A 20,380-nucleotide genomic window follows, 5' to 3' on the forward strand; every position below is an offset into this window, starting at 1 on the left:
ACTGGGCGGAGACGGAAAGGTGGAGGCATGGGTAACAGCGGTGTGAACATACTGAAGGTGGCGAAACCAACAGCAATAGGTGTAAATGTTGTGCTTTTTGGATCAAAGAGTCCAGCTTGATAGCTCCAAAAAATGACCTTGAGGAAGTAAGCATGTAACGCATAATGATTGGCAGATGTATGAGGAAAAAGCTCCGGACCTAGGCATGCAACTTAAGCATAATTTCTTTCATCATGTCCTTGCTACTCAATACTTCGATCACGACTGCTTTTTATGACAATGAATCCTGGGGCTAGAATAGGTATTATATTGCATTTTTGGATCAATTCTAAGACGTTAGAGCACACACCCACACCACATCGTTAACTGTATAGGTCACTGGGTCACCTACGTGTTGCTGTAGCCGGTCCAAGACAAACAGTGTAGTCTGGGGCCCTGTGGCGTGGATGTCACGTAGCCCGACGGCAGGATTGTTATTTTAACATCTACTTCACTCGTGTTTATGGCTGTCCTTCTGTATTTATGACATGGAGCTCTGCTTGTGTTGGCTCCTCAGAGAACGACTCACAACGGTTGCAGCTTCTGCAATTTGTTCCTAAAGCTCCGCATGAAGCTGTTTTTTGTCAAGGATCCTGGGTGTTCTTGCAAAATATTCTGTGCTAGCACGGCCCGGTCAACTTAGCGGAGCTCTGGGGGCTGGAGTCCAAGGTTCTGCATCAGCCGCACCAGTAACTTATGCTCGGCAGCCTTAATCAGACACATGGTTTAAAACACATGAACGGGAACATTTGCACAGGATCCCATATCTTAAATCTTCCATGGTGCCATGTCTGATTTTAAATTGCTGTTGAGGTTTCTTCATTCTCTGTGATAGAGAGATGGATTTGTCGGTTCACTTCTACAATATAGCTCATACTAATTCCACCCTGATTCCAGTTCTTTTATTGTGTGGTCTTTCTTTGCTGGTAATCATTCCTTAAAGTTCTGTCGTTATACGTACAGTAGAAGCATCTGATACTAGCCCAGAGGGAAGTGTTGTGAATTCTTCACGGGAGAATGTCGATGCTTTTATTTTGAAGTTTTATTTTGACAGCGCATGTTGTTTCCGCTTCCGGTACCGCGAATACACGCTACGCGACACGGACAGTAGATCCGTTAGATCGAGTCATTGATGATGTAAGTTATGTTGCCTCAATTTGTACTCATCTGCTCACACTGTTAAGCCTGTTAGCTTATGTGTGTTTACTGTGTTCACTGTCAGTGTTATTTCTGTAATGTAGTCGTTCCATAATCGCTCAATGTTGAGCTAAGTGGCTAATCTGGCTAGCGAGCCTGCATTATTCAGTTTGTAATTTGTTTCTGTGTTTATTTCAGAAACTCCATCCATCTTTACGGTCATCTTACTGTCCACTATGTAACTCCTTCTGTCAACTAATCTGTAAGCCTACAACGGGTAAATACAGAAGGGTATAAAACAACCAGATGTCCGCGTGTTCTCTGACCGGAACCCTGTAGTGGTCAATGTCCTACAACAAACAGCATCTCCGGGGGGCGAATCCCCAACAAATGGTCCTTCGAGCCGGATTTATTGACTACTACAGAAGATGGCATCTGGGGAAAGTTTTACTCATCAGCCTCATTACGAAGAGCAACAGAGTCATGTGAGACATCATCGCGTCCCTAAACATCTTGAGGACTACGTCCTTGCCTATAATCCACAGCGACCTGCCCTTTCCTCCCACACGACAGAGGAGCAGAGAGGAGCAGAGAGGAGCAGCGGCCGCAGCGGACGGTAGCCGAGCGGATGCAGCCTCTTTTTCGGACAAATGCGCAGTCTCACACTATACCAACTCTGATGACATGCTGAACACCACTTCACTAAAACGACTCGTCAAATCCATCTCTAGGAATGAGAAGGAGGAAGATGCTGAAGTGGTTAAGCTAACACATAAACTCCAGCAGTATGAACTCCGCCGTCGCCGTCGTCAGGAGCTGCTGGAGCACATCGCTTCCTTCATGAGAGAAGAAGAGATCGAGGAGGATAATGACAGCAGGAAAAGCGCCTCACCACCATCAACACCCTCGTCTCCCGTGCTTCAACCTCATCGACTCCTCATCTCCCCCAGCTACTTGGTTTCACCGCCAGAAGAGCGGACCAGGGACGTTGAACCTCAGGCTGGCAGCACCATACCAGGACATATGTTTGGGAGACCAGAGGCAGAGACTGAGGTTAGAACCTACACCCCTATAGCAGGTGAACTGAGACAAAATTCTGTGTTTACCCCAGTGCTTCCAGCCCAATCAGATCGTTGGGGTTCCTCGTATTCTGTAATTTCATCAGGTATGATGACACCTACTCGGGTCCAGCAGAGCTCTACCAGGCCAGAACCACTGCAGTCTCACGCTTCAGAGCTACCTCCCCCCTGTGGTGATGCAAGACGAGTATGTGGACAGTTGAGTGCTACGGCTCCGATACATGAGCCTGCAGCAGTCTCCTACAGCCATCCAGAAGCACAACGTCACCACTCACCACAAGTGATACCTCACGCCCTTTACAGCCATGGCCCACCTCAGTATGCTACATTGCCTTCATTAATTCCACCACCTCAGCAGACTCTATCTGTCCCGAGGGATAACTCATATTCAGCTCATCAGATGCATCTGCCATCAGGTCAGACAGGGATCCCATACAGCCCGGGGTTGCCACACCGCTCCGCATATGGTGTACCAACACCCAAAATCCCAGACTTCTCCATTGACAGCGAAAAGGAGTTTGCTAACCTGAAGCTGGCTATAGATAACCTGCTTGAGCCCCATTCAGAACTGTCTGAAAAGTACAAATACCATGTACTACTTGAACATCTTAAACTGCCCGAAGCGCAGATGATTGGTCAGTCCTGTCGTCACCATCCAAATCCATACTCAGCAACTATGCAAGCCCTGCAGTTACAGTATGGTCAGCCACACCAGCTGGCACAAAGCGAGATAGCAGCCATTCTGACCACCCCAGATGTGAAGCCTGGTGATGCCCACACTTTCCAGAGTTTCGCCCTACGAGTTCACCTTCTGGTGAGTATGCTGCTCTCCCTAGAAGGACCCAAAGGCATGGAGCTAAACTGCTGCTCTCATGTTGACCGCTTACTCAGTAAGCTACCCAAGTACCACAGGGACGGGTTTATTGAGTATCTACAGATGCAGGGAAAGCTGAATAGCACGAGTATCAACCCCTACAACCTGCAAGATCTAAATGGATGGCTTCAAGGCAAAGCTCAACAGCAGCGCTTGTCCAACAGATTAGTGCAGCGCTACCAAACCGGACAACCCCAAGTTACAGGAAGGGAGAAGATCATCCCAAAGAACAGAGGTCAAGGTGCCGCTGTATATCACAGTACAGGGCCCCCTCCGCAGAGACCTTCTAATAACTTCACACAATCCAAGAAACCATTCAAGATACAATGTCTCTTCTGTGACAGCAAAGAGCATTATATCAGTCGCTGTCGCAGTATCACTGAGCAGTCTACAGTTGATCTGGACAAGTGGATAGCAGACGGCGGGCGCTGCTGGAAATGTGCACGATCTCATGCGCCTGAGTCGTGCAACCTCAAGAAACCCTGTAGTGACTGCAATGGTATTCATCTCCAAGTTCTCCACGGTGTAGCACAGCATCGATCCAACATCCCACAGTCAGGAGCCACAGAAAGCAGAATCTACCTGACACCCAGCATCACATCGAGCAGAGTATTGCTGAAAGTTGTTCCCGTCCTGCTGCACAACAAGCACAAGTCTATGGAGACCTTTGCTATCCTAGATGATGGTGCACAGAGGACTATCATCCTACCAGAAGCAGTCCAGCAGCTCCAGCTGACCGGTGAGTCTGAGACGCTTACCTTACGCACAGTGCGGACAGACATTACACAGCTACAAGGGTCAACGGTCAACTTCGAAATTTCCCCCAAAGATAACCCACAAAGGTGCTACAAAGTACAGGGAGCATTTACAGCTGCAGGCCTAGACCTAGTAGAGCAGACTTACCCCACACAAACACTCCAAAGACGACATGCTCACCTGCGAGGAATCCCACTGAAGCCTTTCTTTAATGCCAGTCCAATGGTGCTGCTTGGATCAGATCATGTACATCTGATTACTGCCACAAAGCCGGTACGTAGAGGAGCTAACAGCGGACCTGTTGCCATCCATACCGCCCTTGGATGGGCTTTGCAAGGCGCCGAACGGTGTGGATCTCAGGAAACTAAAGTGGAGCAATGTCTTTTCACCACAGTTGTTCCTCCCAATGACCTCCTGTGCCGAAATGTGGAGAAGTTATGGCAACTCGACGTCCTGCCGTTTCGCAACGAGAAATTGGTAGTTCGTTCCCGTGAGGACCAAGAAGCCATGAATCTCTTAGAAACAAAGACGCAGAGAGTCAACATTGAAGGAGTTCAGCGCTATGCAACCCCTCTCCTGAGAAGAAGAGGAGCCCCTAAACTGAACAGTACAACTCATTCTGTCATAGCTCAATTGCGAGCCACAGAGAAACGACTCAAGAAGGATCAGGAGAAGGCAGATACCTATTCAGAGGAGATTGGCAAGCTCATCCGGGCCGGTTACGTCAAAAGGCTTCTGCCTAACGAAGTGAACCAATCTGAGGAGGCATGGTACCTCCCCCATCACCTTGTGTGTCATAACCAAAAGTCAAGGCTGGTCTTCAACTGCTCTTACAGTCATCAGGGTTCCTCAATGAATGACCAGCTGCTGCCTGGACCCACTCTGGGACCTTCGCTACTAGGTGTCCTTCTACGATTCAGACAGCATTCGGTTGCTGTGAGTGGAGACATCCGGGCAATGTTTCATCAGGTTCGTCTTCTGCCTGAGGACCGATCACTCCTCCGGTTCATCTGGAGAGACATGCACAGCGAGAACCCACCAGATGTGTACGAATGGCAGGTGCTGCCATTTGGCACAACGAGCAGCCCGTGCTGTGCCATTTTCGCTTTACAGCAACACGTCCGGAATCAACAAGCGAGTTATCCTGATGCTCTGCAGTCAGTGCAACAGAGTTTTTATGTGGACAACTGCCTTGAAAGCCTCCCTAACGTGCCTGCCACCACACACAGAATCAACCAATTGCGTTCTTTACTCGCAGACGGAGGGTTCGACCTCAGACAGTGGGCCAGTAATCAACCTTCAGTGGTAGCTCATCTTCCGACTGAGGCTAGGTCCTCTGCTACAGAGCAATGGCTGAGCCAAAACAGGACAGACCCGCTAGAGCCGGCCTTGGGTCTTAAGTGGAACTGTGCTGCTGACACCCTTGGCTATCAATATCGTCCCATTCAACATGCAGCGTTGACCATGAGGACAGCATATCAGGTACTGGCCAGCCAATATGATCCTTTGGGGTTCATTGTGCCTTTCACTACACGTGCCAAGGTACTCATTCAGCAGCTGTGGTCCAAACAGAGAGGCTGGGATGACCCGGACCTGCCCACAGGCCTCCAACAAGCCTGGGAAACATGGGAAAAAGAGCTACAGCACCTCAGCACGGTATCCATTCCCCGATGTTACTCGCCAGTCTCTGTGGAAGAGGCGGACGCAGAGTACGAACTCCATGTCTTCTGCGACGCGTCCGAGAGAGCATATGGAGCGGTGGCCTACCTCACAGTACAGGTAGCAGGCGACATTCACACATCCTTTGTGATGGCTAGGTCACGAGTAGCCCCCAAGAGGCAACAGACCATACCACGCTTGGAGCTCTGCGCTGCGCTAGCAGGAGCTCAATTGGCCAAGCTGGTAGAGACCGAGATCACGCTCACTATCCGTCAGACAATCCTCTGGACTGACTCCACCACGGTACTGGAATGGCTCCAATCAGACTCTTGTAGATATAAGGTGTTCGTCGGAACCCGCATATCTGAGATTCAGGAACTTACTGATCGACAAGCCTGGAGGTACGTGGACACCCGGAGCAACCCAGCCGACGATATAAGCCGGGGTAAGACTCTCTTGGAGCTGATGGAGCCAGGTCGTTGGAGTCAAGGGCCGCCGTTCCTAAAGCAGAGCACTGAACACTGGCCAAAGAAGCCTGAGCAGACTACAGCAGTGACTTCAACCGAACTAAAGGGCATCACATTCTGCGGCCTCACAACAGTGGAACCTAATGACAATCTTCCTGATGCTGCTCAGTTCAGTATGTGGACCGACCTGGTGGAAGCCACTCGCCAAGCAAGCCAGAAGGCTCAAGGGGCGGCCCAGGGTTTGAGAAATCACCAAGCTGCAAACCCTCAGGAAGCGGAGACCCTTCTGCTGAGGAGGTCTCAAGCCCATAGCTTCCCAGAGGAGGTCACCGCTCTCAAAGCACAGAAACCTGTGCCAAACCACAGTCGCCTGGTGAGCCTGGCCCCAGAATGGGACCCTTTAACCTGTTTGGTTCGAGTAGGAGGGAGGCTGCGAAGGTTGCAGAACACAAGCCTGGGAGAGATCCATCCGATTGTTCTCGATCCAAAGCACCCAGCAACAAAACTCCTTATCAAACACATGGATGAACGTCTGCTACATCCAGGTACGGAGCGGGTGTATGCAGAATTACGAAGGCAGTATTGGATCTTGCGAGGACGACAAGCTGTTAGACAACATCAACTCAAGTGTCCATCCTGTCAACGCTGGCGAGCTCAACCTAAGGTCCCGCAGATGGCGGACCTGCCACCACAGCGCCTGCGGCTTCTCTGCCCACCTTTCTATTCAACAGGCGTCGACTGTTTTGGCCCTTACCTGGTCAAAATAGGCAGGAGGACGGAGAAGCGCTGGGGCGCCATCTTTAAGTGTCTCACAACCCGCGGCATCCACATAGAACTTCTCAACTCTCTGGATGTAGACGCCTTCCTTCTTGCTCTTCGGCGGTTCATCGCGAGGCGAGGCAGACCGAAAGAGTTACTCTCCGACTGCGGTACTAATTTCCGTGGTGCTGAACGGGAACTTCGTGAGGCTTTCGCAGCCATGGAACCACGGCTGAAGGAACACCTGACGGAGTACCAGATCGACTTCAAGTTCAACCCACCTAGTGCCCCCCACTTTGGTGGAGTATGGGAAAGAGAGGTCCGTTCCATAAAGGCCGGCCTTCAAGTGGCAGTTGGGAGCCAGTCAGTCTCTGAAGATGTCCTCCACACAACCTTAGTAGAGGTCGAAGGGATCGGTAGCCGGTAGCTCGTCTAATCCAGCTCCCTGAGTTCAAGGATGATGCTAATGCTGCATGAAGAATTCCCGTTATTACACATTTGCTGTTCAAATGTGGGGGCGGCTGTTGTGAATTCTTCACGGGAGAATGTCGATGCTTTTATTTTGAAGTTTTATTTTGACAGCGCATGTTGTTTCCGCTTCCGGTACCGCGAATACACGCTACGCGACACGGACAGTAGATCCGTTAGATCGAGTCATTGATGATGTAAGTTATGTTGCCTCAATTTGTACTCATCTGCTCACACTGTTAAGCCTGTTAGCTTATGTGTGTTTACTGTGTTCACTGTCAGTGTTATTTCTGTAATGTAGTCGTTCCATAATCGCTCAATGTTGAGCTAAGTGGCTAATCTGGCTAGCGAGCCTGCATTATTCAGTTTGTAATTTGTTTCTGTGTTTATTTCAGAAACTCCATCCATCTTTACGGTCATCTTACTGTCCACTATGTAACTCCTTCTGTCAACTAATCTGTAAGCCTACAACGGGTAAATACAGAAGGGTATAAAACAACCAGATGTCCGCGTGTTCTCTGACCGGAACCCTGTAGTGGTCAATGTCCTACAACAAACAGCATCTCCGGGGGGCGAATCCCCAACAGGAAGCATATTAATTTAGCATACTTTACCTTGGAGTGTTACAATAACCAGTATCATTTTATTCCATGTGTCCATCCAAAGACATTAGTGACCAAAAGTTGAATTATTTGAGAATTATTATTGCAAGAAGGAGCCGAGTTGAATCACAACGAGCCTTTACAGCTTCAGACACAAACTAAAAATATATTTGTACCCACTTAACATGGCACATTTAAGTTTAGCCTTCTTAAAGAAATTGTACTACTTGATTTCTCTGTTCTGGGTCTGTTCCAACTTTTTTCACTTATTGTAAGACAATGAAAAAAATGTAAACTACAGTTTTTGAATCCAGGTTCTGCTGAGAACTCTGCGTCTGAGTATTTATTCACTGTGCTAAACTAGCTTCATAAAAAGGAAACAATAAACTTTTGAACATAGATTATTATGGTCATATAAAGTGTGCTTATTTGGGAAAAGTCTTAATCCATTATCAGTCTTGTAAAAAAAAAAAAAAACATTTCAGATTTGTTCCGTACAATGAAATACAGCAGAGATGTTCAGATTAGGTCATTTATTTCTTCATCCGTGCTAATTTTTTTTTAGATTTGTTTTTGTCTATACACAATTTGAAATACATTTTTTTAAATTGAGCATTAAAAACACCTCGCTGAGCTCTTTAAAACTTCCTTCTGCAACAACAACAACATCAAGTCCAAGAGAGCTCTGTACCCCTCACCTGCTCCAGCTGCATCTACATTTACATGAACTGGCATCCTGTACAGACTTAATTATCTGGTGAGCAGAGAGGAAGGTTCTCTACCAGGAGGAGACTCTCCCTCCTGCATCAAGCACAGAGACACTGAGGAGCCCGAACTGGGCAGGAACCAGAAACCAAACCCGGGATAAAGAGGTTTAGTGAATGTGGTGTTGAAGGTGTGGAGGTGGGTCAGTGTTCCAGAAGAGACTCTGTAGAAAGACAGAGATCCAGCAGTATAGTCCACATACACTGCTACTCTCCCAAAGGGGGAGGAGGGGGTGGTGGTGGTGATGGGTGTTTCTTTCGTATTGTGACGGACATAGTAGCCATCTTCCGAGCATATCAGACTCCAGGACTGATTATTCCATCCAAACAAACAGTCGGAGCTGTTTCCTTTCCTCCTAATTCCTCTGTAACTCACTGATATATTAACCCTTCCTCTCCACTCAACCTCCCAGTAACTGTGATCAGTCAAACCAGTTCTACACAGCAGCTGAGGCCTGAGGTCAAATCTCTCTGGATGATCAGGATATGACTGATCCTCCTTGACATGTGTCACCTTCTTGTTGTTGTCAGACAGTTTGAGTTCGCTGTATACTGTGTTTGTGTCGATCGTGAGTTCACAGGAATCTGATGAAGAGAACAAGACACCATACAGCTGCAGTGATTGATCATGTGTTAGTCTATTGACACTTTTATTACATTGAATGAGTGATATCACTCTGTCAAGATGGTTGCATGTGTGCTGCTTTTTTTTCATGGATAAAATTAAAATAATAAATAAAGCCACACTTACACTTCCTCAGACCTGGTCTGAACCATTGCACTCCAGCAGGCTCCACCCTGAAAGGAAAAAGGGGGTTAGAGCATCATGGAGACATGGACATGATTCATCACATTCATTCACACGGACCACTTTTTAATCGGCTTGTATTCTTTTTTTACTTCCGTGGAGCTTCTTCTGATAGGCCGATCACCAGAGCTCATTATATTGACTTATTTATGATCTAATGTTATCAGTGTTATAATAACATGATCAACCAGCTGCTTCCACATCCAGCAGTGATATATTTCAACATGATGGTTCTTCAAGAGTCTTTGTCACCCGACACATGGAAGTCCACTATTCTATCTCTTTTAGCTCTGTTTTTGGTCTCCACTACCTCCTGAGGGGAACATTTGTGTCTTTAGCTGCAAAATGCTGCTCTGTCAATACAGAAGTATTGCATTGTTGTGTGTTAGGTCGTGAAAAGCAACCTATTTTTTTGTGAGACTGCTGTCTCTCAAAAGTAAAGGAGGCTAAAATCAGAACCACAAACCCTCTGATGAAGGAAGTGTGCGTGTGTGTGTGTGTTTGGGGGGGGGGGGTTGTAGGTACAAAGGGTTTAACTGCAACACTGCCTTTTTTCACCCCAAAGAACTGAGGACATGAAATATTTAAACTTTCGCTTCTCTTTCGTTTTTTCGCGTCAAACATGCAGCATCTTTTGGATCTTTCGCGCCACCCTTTTAAACTTCTCCTCATTCACGACCAGATGTGGCTGTGCATGGAATCTACACGCGGATCTAATTTTGGTCCAGTGCTAAACAAACCTCTTTAGGCTCTGACAGACAAGGTTAGCTGTTAGTTCTTCTCTGTGCGTCTGTGACCTAGAACTGCCACTTGTAGTTTCAACAAGTCCACTCTTAGCTTCTAGGAAACTGGTTCACAAGCAACTAAAACCAGATAAAGCTGAACATTCCTACTGTGATGATCCATCAAGACGTTTTGAACAGAGGTTACTTTGACTGTTTTTAATAATAATGTCTGGACATAAATACAAACAGGAGGCAGATGACAAGCATCTAAACATCCAACTTGTTAAGAGGACACAAACCTGCAGTGTTATGGGTGGGTTGTTATGAGACGTTGACTCATAACAACCCACCAGGATGTCTGTTAATGTGTCAGGATGCATCATTGTCCTCTTATATTGCCCAAACAAGGCTCCAGAGAAACTAGCATTTTATTACCTATCCCTCATTCTGGCCACTATTGTCTAACTACTAGAAATGATCGAGTACAGCATTATCTGTATCTGTTGAACCATGTGAATTATCTGTATCCGTATCAGTACTCGGATTGGGCGGGGCCTAACCCGAAAGTATGAAGGATTTAACCCGTAAGTTGTCGGGATGTCTTGAAATGAGCTGGGCTTTAACCGTTATGCTTTTTTTTTTTAAGCATGCAATTGACCCTTCGTAGGGAGCTTGATTAACAGGTTATATGACCAATCATACATGATCTTGAAAAACAGTGTACTGTACTGACGCATTTCTGCGGTTAAAACAGTATTCTTTCATTTATGTTCATCACTCATTATTCTGTATCACTAATGATAATGAGAGAGAGAGGGGAAGTGTGTGTGTGGCTTAAATAACTAAATATTAATATTACAAATTAACACAACTAGTCAACGTCAGACACTGAGTGCGTGAAGAGATCCAGCAGACGGTAAAAAAAACTCTGATGAGAGGTAGAGGGAGGGAGCGAGAGAGAGGTCAGTGCGTGAAATAAAAAAATAAAAAACTGGTTAGAGCCGACTGAAAAAAAAAATCTCCGACAGGCGGAGACGCAACGGAAGTCGCATTCTTAAGCACCACGTCTTAACAAGCCCCACGTTTACCTCTACTCTACTAGTTAAGAACAACAAACCGAAGTAAAAAAAAATAAACCTGAAGCCGAAGAAATCCTACCTAAATTTATCGGGAAAGACCCGCGAACCTGATGACTGAGGGAGGGAGAGAGGAGTTCTGTGTATGAGTGAGCCGAGCGGGACACAGCAACACAATAAACAGTTTGTGTAGGGGAGGGGCACTGTGACTAGCCTATCACAGAACGCAGACACAGACAGCTACCCAATGAGGACTTTTATTCAATCCGAGCACAGATATTAACTCAAATTACTCGTATAATACTCGTACTCGGCAAAAGTGCTTTATCCGTACCGGATACTCGTTTCAGCCGAGTATCCGGCTCAACTCTACTAACTACCTCTGTCTGTATTGATGGTCTGATGTGGGACACTGTTTGATGAGTATCTGGTAGTTAAAGGTCTGCTTGGTGTGTAAGGGTCATATTAACTAGGCTGACAGTGGGACAGATAAAAGGTTTGTAGCTCTACCTCCTTCATCTGACTCATTGACTGCAGCAGGCCTCTTCATACCTGAGATTTTTCAGTTTAGTGTGTGGATTCGCCAGTCCATCAGACAGCAGCCCTATTCTTGAGTCTCCTGGATGATTGTAGCTCAGGTCCAGATCCCTCAAATGGGAGGGGTTGGAGCTCAGAGCTGAGGCAAGATAATCAAAGCCCTTTTCTGTGATCAGACAGCCTGAGAGCCTGTAAACAAACAAAACAACACACATGTCACATGATCCGAGGGAGCTGTTAGGGCTGGAAGGTCACTGAAGTACTGACATAAAGTTGGCTAATGAGGGGTCACATTACCATTATTACCAACCTGTCAAAACCCGCTAATGTACATCAACAATCTGACAACATGCAAATCTCCAATATATATATTTGTAACATAATAAAAATAAACTCTACAGCACATGTTTATGAACATATTTACAAAATTTGAGAAATATTCTCATAAGGTTGAGAAATGTACCATTGATGTAAATAGAGACACCAAGTGGCCATTGATTAAATCCTGACCTGAGAGTCTCCAGTCCACAGTGTGGACTCCCCAGTCCAATAGACAGCAGCTTCACTCCTGAATCCTGCACACTGTTGGTACTCAGATCCAACTCTTTCAGACTAGAAGACTGGGAGCTGAGAACTGAGGACAGAGCTTCACAGCTTCTCTCTGAGAGGTTACAGTCCGTCAGTCTGAAGAAACAACAATCAACAAGAAAGTCAGTTTAGATTGGCGCTGAATCTGCATCTGTTTATGTTCTGAATCGGAAATAAACTTTCAGCAAATTGTCACTTCAGTCTCTTTCCCACCTCTTCTTTTCATTCATTGATTATATATACATAACATCACAAAGTCTAAATAAGCGGAACAACAGGATGGTTTTTGAAGTGAAGCACGAAGTGATTTTTTTTTTTTCTTCCCATTGAAGAGCAACCAGAGGCTTAAAAAAACTGGTGTGACCTTCCGGGATTTGTTAAAAACCAGGAGCTCGAGTTGAAGTTGTTGAGGTAACAAAAAACTGCAACTCCCAGAATGCACCACCAGCAGGCCAGTGCAGGATGCTCATTTTTTTTTAAATCTGCACACCTGTGAATAGTGGGTCTAAGCAAACATCTTAGCAGAGAGAGGGCCAACCAGACAATGACTTAGGAAAAGTAGACTTCAAATCTAAGTTGGAAAGAGTTTTTTGATTCGTTCTTTGGGCTTCCAGGTCAATCCAAGTTGGGCTGGAGTTAAAATAAATCCAAGAACTGGACAGTTGAAAACCCCGCAATGCAGCCTTGACTTCAGATATCCAGAGAAAGGCAGTGTATGTAGAGCAATTTAAGATGGCAGAAGACGCACTGGGCAAGCAGCTCAAAAGAGAGGACCACTGCAGAAAGCAGCACCCCAGAAGGCCAACTTCATTTCTAGAGGGATAAGCGGTACGTGTAAGAGCTAAAGGAGAAGTTCACTTTTTTAAACTTCTTTAGACAACTGCTTGATTCCAATGGTGACTACAGTATTGGACCGTTGGCTGACATTAAATCCCTAGACGAAGAAGACGATGTGTGGCTTGAAAAGCAACAAATGGGTGACATTAAGATCAGAAAAATGAAGATGAAGCTAAATTTATAGAATTAAAATTCTCTAAATTTAAGATTTTGCACACAAACCTGTAGTCAAGGTACCGATGCAATTTTAGAAGTAGAACATTTCTGTGATCAGGCAAATTATGTTGTTGTAGAGGGTAATTGGAGTGATTCAGTGCACATTAACCTCTTAGAAAAGCAAAAAAAGAGGTCACTCCAGTGCTTGAAAGGAATGGATTCCTGCGCTTGAGCATAGAGAAGATGAATTTGTAACTGCACAGAGAATTGCAGAACAAACGCTGGCCACAGGAAGTGGGAGGCTGGGAACACTGCTCACACCAGCAACACCAATTGTGAAGATCAAGCCAACCATCTTCAATGGCTGCAAAAGAGAATATCACAGATGGAAGATAGTTTTGGGAGCGCCTACTAAGGCAATGAGAGCCAACTGGATGATTTGAACAGGCCTCAACCTACAAGAATTGTGAAGGTATATTAATACGTTTTGGAGAAAGGGTATGGCAACAAGTCAACCATCGCCATAGAAATTCTTAAGCTGGAAGAGATTCCTCATGTGAGGGATACCAGCCAAGTCATTTACCTCATCGTCTCTGGAGAGGGTCATAGAAGACTGTAATAAAATGTCAATGTGTCATAGAAACAAACATTAATTCCCAAAAAGGGCTTTTAGTCCCAAGTTTTGTGCCTTAATTTCCATAATTCTGGTTTATTTCCTGGTGAAATAGATTTTTCTGAATCTGATCTTGAAATCTTGATGAGCAGGGTTTTTTTCTTTTTACAATTTATGGAGCTGATAGTTTAGAGACACATTTAAAAAGTATGACTTTTTTTCTGACCTGAGAGTTTCCAGTAAACATTGTGGAGTCTCTAGTCCAGCAGAAAGATGCTTCACTCCTGAGTCCTGCAGGTTGTTGTTACTCAGATCCAGCTCTCTCAGACTTGAGGACTGTGAGCTGAGAACTGAGGACAGAGCTTCACAGCTTCTCTCTGAGAGGTTGCAATCCCTCAGTCTGCAGAAACAATAAAGAAAAATCTGAACAATAAGTATAAAAGGGAAACATATTTACATATGTTCTGATGTATTAATCTAACACTCATTGTACTTACACAGCTTTGTTGGAGGCTTTGACCACTGGCAGCAGCCTCAAAAGAGCCTCCTCTGAAGCAGAGTACTTCTTCAGGTCAAACACCTCCAGATCTTCTTCTGATGACAGTAAGATGAAGACCAGAGCTGACCACTGAGCAGGAGACAGTTTATCTGTGGAGAGATATCCTGAAGTAAGGGCCTGTTGGATCTCCTCCACTAGAGAACCATCATCCAGTTCATTCAGACAGTGGAACAGATTGATGCTTTTCTCTGAAGATTCACTCTCACTGATCTTCTGCTTGATGTACTGGACTGTTCTCTGATTGGTCTCTGCGCTACTCTCTGTCGGTGTCAGCAGACCTTGTAGGAGAGTCTGATTGGTCTCTATTGAAAGACCCAAGAGGAAACGGAGGAACAGGTCCAGGTGTCCATTAGGACTCTGTGTGGCCTTGTCCACAGCACTCTGGTAGAAATGTTTTGGTTTAGCTTTGTCTTTAGAGACTGTAGACACCAAGCAGGTTGTTTGTTTTTCTGACAGTAGATTGACACCGGAATTGATGAAGGTCAGATGGGTATGAAGCGCAGCCAGAAACTCCTGAACAGTCAGATGGACAAAGCAGAACACCTTGTCTTGGTAGAGGCCTTTTTCCTCTCTAAAAATCTGAGTGAACACTCCTGAGTACATTGAGGCTACTCTGATATCGATGCCACACTTTGTCAGGTCGGATTCATAGAAGATCAGGTTGCCTTCCTGCAGCTGATCAAATGCCAGTTTTCCCAGAGACTTGATCATCTTCCTGCTCTCTGGACTCCAGTGTGGATCCGTCTCAGCTCCTCCATCATACTTGACCTTCTTCACTTTGGACTGAACCACCAGAAAGTGGACATACATCTCAGTCAGGGTTTTGGGCAGGTCTCCTCCCTCTCTGGTCTTTAACTCCTCCTCCAGAACTGTAGCAGTGATCCAGCAGAAGACAGGGATGTGGCACATGATGTGGAGGCTTCGTGAGGTCTTTATGTGAGAGATGATCCTGCTGGCCTGCTCCTCATCTCTGAATCTCTTCCTGAAGTACTCCTCCTTCTGGAGGTCCGTGAACCCTCTGACCTCTGTCACCCTGCCAACCCACTCAGGAGGGATCTGATTGGCTGCTGCAGGTCGTGTGGTTATCCAGAGGCGAGCAGATGGAAGCAGTTTGCCCCTAATGAGGTTTGTGAGGAGCACATCCACTGAGGCGGACTCTGTGAGATCAGTCAGGATCTCATTGTTGTGGAAGTCCAGAGGAAGTCGACACTCATCCAGACCGTCAAAGATGAACACAACCTGGAACTCTTCAAACCTGCAGATTCCTGCAGCTTTTGTTTCTCTGAAGAAGTGATGAACAAGTTCCACCAAGCTGTACTTCTTCTCTCTCAGCACATTCAGCTCTCTGAAGGTGAATGGAAATGTGAACTGTATATCCTTGTTGTCTTTGTCTTCAGCCCAGTCCAGAGTGAACTTCTGTGTTAAAACGGTTTTCCCAATGCCTGCGACTCCCTTAGTCATCACTGTTCTGATTCGTTTGTCTCTTCCAGCTGAGGTTTTAAGGAGGTCTTCTTGTCTGATGGTTGTTTCTGGTCTGGCTGGTTTTCTGTATGCGGTTTCAATCTGTCTGACCTCATGTTCTTTATTGACCTCTGCAGTCCCCCCCTCTGTGATGTAAAGGCCTGTGTAGATCTGATTCAGAAGGGTTGGATTTCCTGCTTTAGCGATTCCCTCAAACACACACTGGAACCTCTTCCTTAGGTTAGATTTGAGTTCCCGCTGACAAACTGCAGCAAGAAGGCCTGAATGGAGACAACAAAGAAGATCAATGAGTAAAAGAATAGGTTTCAACTTCGTTGTCCTTTCGTCAAAGTCTAGACTCTATGAATATTTTCTAGTCCATCTCTTGAGACATTAGTCTCTTACTGCTCTGCAGACGGTCAGCCAGCTCCTGCTGCTTCATTCTCTGCAGGAAGTGCACTGAGATCTTCCAAAAGGCCTCTCTGCTGCTCCTCTTCTGCTCTTCATCCTCACCATCCAGCACCTCCTCACCTACCCTCCATTCTGGGTAATCTGAAGTTACAACCTTCTGGATCTTCTTCAGCTCATTCTTCACAAAAGTGAGGATGTTCTCCTCCAGCAGCTGGAACATAATATTCTATGAATGACACAAACTTAAACCATGGAGCATTGAAATGATTGTAAACTAAGATGTAATTGTAGTTGTAGATGTACACACCTTAAAGATGGAGTCCAGGTGTGTTTGATGCTGTTGGGCGGACAGACCTGTTGGAACCTCTGAGCTCTCCTGGTCCTCTCTGTGGAGGAATCATGAACCTTCAGCTCACATGGTGATTGTACCATCAACACCAATAAAACAATTGGTTAAAATAAATGTGCTTCTGTCATGATTGATCATTGTAAAAACGCAAGATGCTGTTTAGCCAGTCTCAGGCATCTGTCTCCAGAAATGGGCATCGAGCTCAAGATGTTACTCCTCCTGATCAACTCAGTGGAGGAAATAGCTCACATTGTGTTTATGTCTGAAAATGTTAGCAGTTAATCATACTCAAACACATACAGACTAGTTAGACATTGATGATTTCTGTTATGATTGTCATGAAACAGCACTTTACAAAATGCATCACAAAGGATCGATCCGATGTGTCCTCCATTCGGCTCCTGGGGGGCTGCGTGCCTCGACGGCATATGCAGGAGCCAACAAAATGGGACAGGCAAGTCGCAGCAGGAGTGGCGTATGCGGTCGACGAATGCGTCCTTAATCATGCAGCCTAGCGACTTTGAGACACAACTACAGTCTGAAAGAAACCCCTCATCATTAGCAGGAGACCCTCACCTTCCATCAACATCAGGACAACCATCTTTGTAGTTTATAGGCCGGTCCATAGACCAGTTACTCTTCACGGAAACACAGCTGGGTTCAGAGGACTTTCTTCTCTGCTGATATGAACTGAAAGAGTGAGATTACATCATGATTAACCATCAGCTCACATGGTGTTCGTCCTCACAGAGACCAAAACAAGGTAAAGGTCCATGAAGTGATGTCTGGATATGGACCACATGACTGGACCTTTAGTGGTTTAGGTCTTCTAGTCCTGCTGATTCCATTGCGAATCAATCAACAGCTCTCACCAAGCCCTCCATGGAGCTCTCCCTGTTTCCCTGTACACTGCAGAAGGGCCCTGGTGCCAGCCACCCAGAACCCCCAACACCGTCTAAGAGAAACACCTCATCATTAGCGTGAGATCCTCACCTTCCATCAACATCAGGACAACCATCTTTGTAGTTTATAGGCCGGTCCATAGACCAGTTACTCTTCATGGAAACACAGCTGGGTTCAGAAGACTTTCTTCTCTGCTGATATGAACTGAAAGAGTGAGATTACATCATGATTAACCATCAGCTCACATGGTGTTTGTCCTCACAGAGACCAAAACAAGGTAAAGGTCCATGAAGTGATGTCTGGATATGGACCACATGACTGGACCTTTAGTGGTTTAGGTCTTCTGGTCCTGCTGATTCCATTGCGAATCAATCAACAGCTCTCACCAAGCCCTCAATGTAGCTCTCCCTGTTTCCCTGTACACTGCAGAAGGGCCCTGGTGCCAGCCACCCAGAACCCCCAACACCGTCTAAGAGAAACACCTCATCATTAGCGTGAGATCCTCACCTTCCATCAACATCAGGACAACCATCTTTGTAGTTTATAGGCCGGTCCATAGACCAGTTACTCTTCATGGAAACACAGCTGGGTTCAGAAGACTTTCTTCTCTGCTGATATGAACTGAAAGAGTGAGATTACATCATGATTAACCATCAGCTCACATGGTGTTTGTCCTCACAGAGACCAAAACAAGGTAAAGGTCCATGAAGTGATGTCTGGATATGGACCACATGACTGGACCTTTAGTGGTTTAGGTCTTCTGGTCCTGCTGATTCCATTGCGAATCAATCAACAGCTCTCACCAAGCCCTCAATGTAGCTCTCCCTGTTTCCCTGTACACTGCAGAAGGGCCCTGGTGCCAGCCACCCAGAACCCCCAACACCGTCTAAGAGAAACACCTCATCATTAGCGTGAGATCCTCACCTTCCATCAACATCAGGACAACCATCTTTGTAGTTTATAGGCCGGTCCATAGACCAGTTACTCTTCATGGAAACACAGCTGGGTTCAGCTCCAGCTTGTGGTCTCGGATGGATCCTGGTCACACATGTAGAATCAGAGTCAGTGAATCAAAGACGTTGGGACATGGAGAAGTGTGGAGGACAGTTGGAGATGGTTTTCTCACCTTTGAGCTTTGGTCTGGCTGTCATGTTCCCCACACAGAGTTTCTTGAGAGGGAGGGCCTCCCTCGTCTTGGTCCTCACCCTGATTCATACCAGAGTCCACACCGTCACACAAACACCACAACCTGCTGGGAGAGCTTACACATTATTTTTCTGCATACGACAAACACCCAAAGCTCATTCACCTACATTATTTCTCATTAATACTAAAACTGTTACCATCGTGTTACCATTTCAAAAGACGTAATTTTGAATGCTCTTAAATGCCTATAAATAAATAGTTTTAGATAGTTATTAATCAACTTTCACCACATGGAGATGTGATGTTTCCCATCTTGGTCTCCCTTCAAAGTGCAGTATAACACAGCCCTTGTTACTAAGATATGAAAACACGGGATCAGTTCATAAAAGGTGGACTCCAACCTGGTGATCGATGAGCGAAAAAAAACAACACTAAAGAAAACAAACACAATCAAACACTATAAAAATGTACTAAATGTGTTTAAAGCAGATACAGAAATGATCATGAAGCCTTGTGGTCTTAAGAGTTTAAATCAGCAGGTGAAATCAAATGGCGTGTGTCTCAGTACAGATACAAAGGGCCAGGTGAGCTCTCTGGTGCCTGCTGGATCCTACTGCTCCTTCGTCTGCCACCTTCCCTTCCTCATCAGTAACAGTCCTCACAGACCACATCTCAGGCTGAGCTCATCTTCTTCATCACATTCAAACTAACAGCAGCTTCTCTCTGCCTGCTCACACAGGTGGCCATCTCGTTGCCCAGATACGATTTTTGAAAGCAGCTTTGAATAATCACACGTTCACAGCCTTCAATGATGTCATTCAACCAATCACAGAACTACTTACTGAGCTTGTAGCCATGAACAGAGTGCAGCTCTTTCCTGTTCTCAGCAGGTCTGTATAGAAAAATAGCTTCGTGCTTCACTTCAACTTCCAGACGACGTGAAGTGAGGCAGCTTATTATCCTTTAACCCAGTCCTGTACCATAAAAAGTCCAAAGTCTGACTGATTGGGATGAGTTTCTTGTAGAGGCCGGACAACTTTGCCACGTATCAGTGTTAAGGTGCATGACAAATCATTTTACCTCAATGATAAACTACATGTTGTTACATGCAGTATTCAACTGGGGCCTACTACTTTATAACATGGCACATTGAACCCTCTGGCTCATATCTACTGTGAAAAGGATTGTGGGTATGAATAGTGAACTAATAAAGCATGCCTAGTTGCATACTGTAAAATGTGACAATGTAGTACACAAACTAATTCCTCCAGCAACCCCCGACACCCCCAAAGTGGATTAAACACTCTGGTCAAAAACAAGCAGCAGGAAAGTCTAGGAAAATAGGACTTCCTTTTTCTTGTTCTTAAGATTATGATTCTTTGTATGTATTACTGACTTACATTGTCTTTTATTATTTTATTGTGACAACATATTTTCCCACTGGTTTGCTTCCCGTGGATTATTGCAGGAATTAAGAACCACGTTTTTGCGGTTCCACCTTCTTATTTTATTACAATTTTCATTTTTTTGGAATTATGATTTAATTTGGATTTTCTTCTGAATATTTTTAGAATATATTTACTTTTTGTTACCAAATAATATCCCCC

At 45.5% G+C, this 20,380-nt stretch overlaps 1 protein-coding gene and 2 long non-coding RNA genes across 5 annotated transcripts; 2 read left to right on the plus strand and 1 right to left on the minus strand.

The window, feature by feature from the left end:
• The first annotated feature begins 1,037 nt into the window (after window positions 1-1,037).
• Window positions 1,038-1,478, plus strand: LOC134107898 (uncharacterized). Its single transcript, XR_009942879.1, has 2 exons — window positions 1,038-1,176; window positions 1,375-1,478. It is a non-coding gene; the product is annotated as an uncharacterized LOC134107898 (long non-coding RNA).
• A 5,741-nt stretch (window positions 1,479-7,219) lies between these two features.
• On the plus strand, window positions 7,220-7,737 carry LOC134107891 (uncharacterized). The gene is made up of 2 exons (XR_009942871.1): window positions 7,220-7,435; window positions 7,634-7,737. It is a non-coding gene; the product is annotated as an uncharacterized LOC134107891 (long non-coding RNA).
• Window positions 7,738-8,411: 674 nt separating this feature from the next.
• Window positions 8,412-19,739, minus strand: LOC119213362 (protein NLRC3-like). Of its 3 annotated transcripts, none has more exons than XM_062560156.1 (13): window positions 19,616-19,739; window positions 18,754-18,879; window positions 18,552-18,665; window positions 18,135-18,248; window positions 17,718-17,831; window positions 16,683-16,761; window positions 16,370-16,586; window positions 14,442-16,245; window positions 14,171-14,344; window positions 12,261-12,434; window positions 11,766-11,939; window positions 9,356-9,402; window positions 8,412-9,189 (listed from the first exon to the last, which is right to left on the minus strand). In XM_062560156.1, the coding sequence occupies exons 2-13, from the start codon at window positions 18,840-18,842 to the stop codon at window positions 8,591-8,593; spliced, it is 3,699 nt and encodes a 1,232-aa protein (XP_062416140.1). In that variant the 5' UTR covers window positions 18,843-18,879; window positions 19,616-19,739; the 3' UTR covers window positions 8,412-8,590. The 3 variants fall into 3 exon arrangements, with proteins under 3 accessions (XP_062416140.1, XP_062416141.1, XP_062416142.1); XM_062560157.1 differs by having other exon boundaries at window positions 18,754-18,876; window positions 19,616-19,732; XM_062560158.1 differs by lacking the exons at window positions 17,718-17,831; window positions 18,135-18,248; window positions 18,552-18,665; window positions 18,754-18,879; window positions 19,616-19,739 and adding an exon at window positions 17,301-17,420.
• Window positions 19,740-20,380: the final 641 nt, after the last annotated feature.

Source organism: Pungitius pungitius, chromosome 21 (assembly GCF_949316345.1).
Source record: "Pungitius pungitius chromosome 21, fPunPun2.1, whole genome shotgun sequence".
Taxonomy (NCBI): Eukaryota; Metazoa; Chordata; class Actinopteri; order Perciformes; family Gasterosteidae; genus Pungitius; species Pungitius pungitius.

Bases quoted from the DNA above. Each gene is read 5' to 3' on its own strand.
- LOC119213362 (XM_062560156.1), bottom strand. From the start codon at position 18,842: ATGAATCAGGGTGAGGACCAAGACGAGGGAGGCCCTCCCTCTCAAGAA. The intron at 17,832-18,134 runs GTGAGGATCTCA...TCACTCTTTCAG, and splicing joins TGTCCTGATGTTGATGGAAG to TTCATATCAGCAGAGAAGAA. The intron at 16,587-16,682 runs GTGTGTACATCT...ATTATGTTCCAG, and splicing joins ACCTGGACTCCATCTTTAAG to CTGCTGGAGGAGAACATCCT.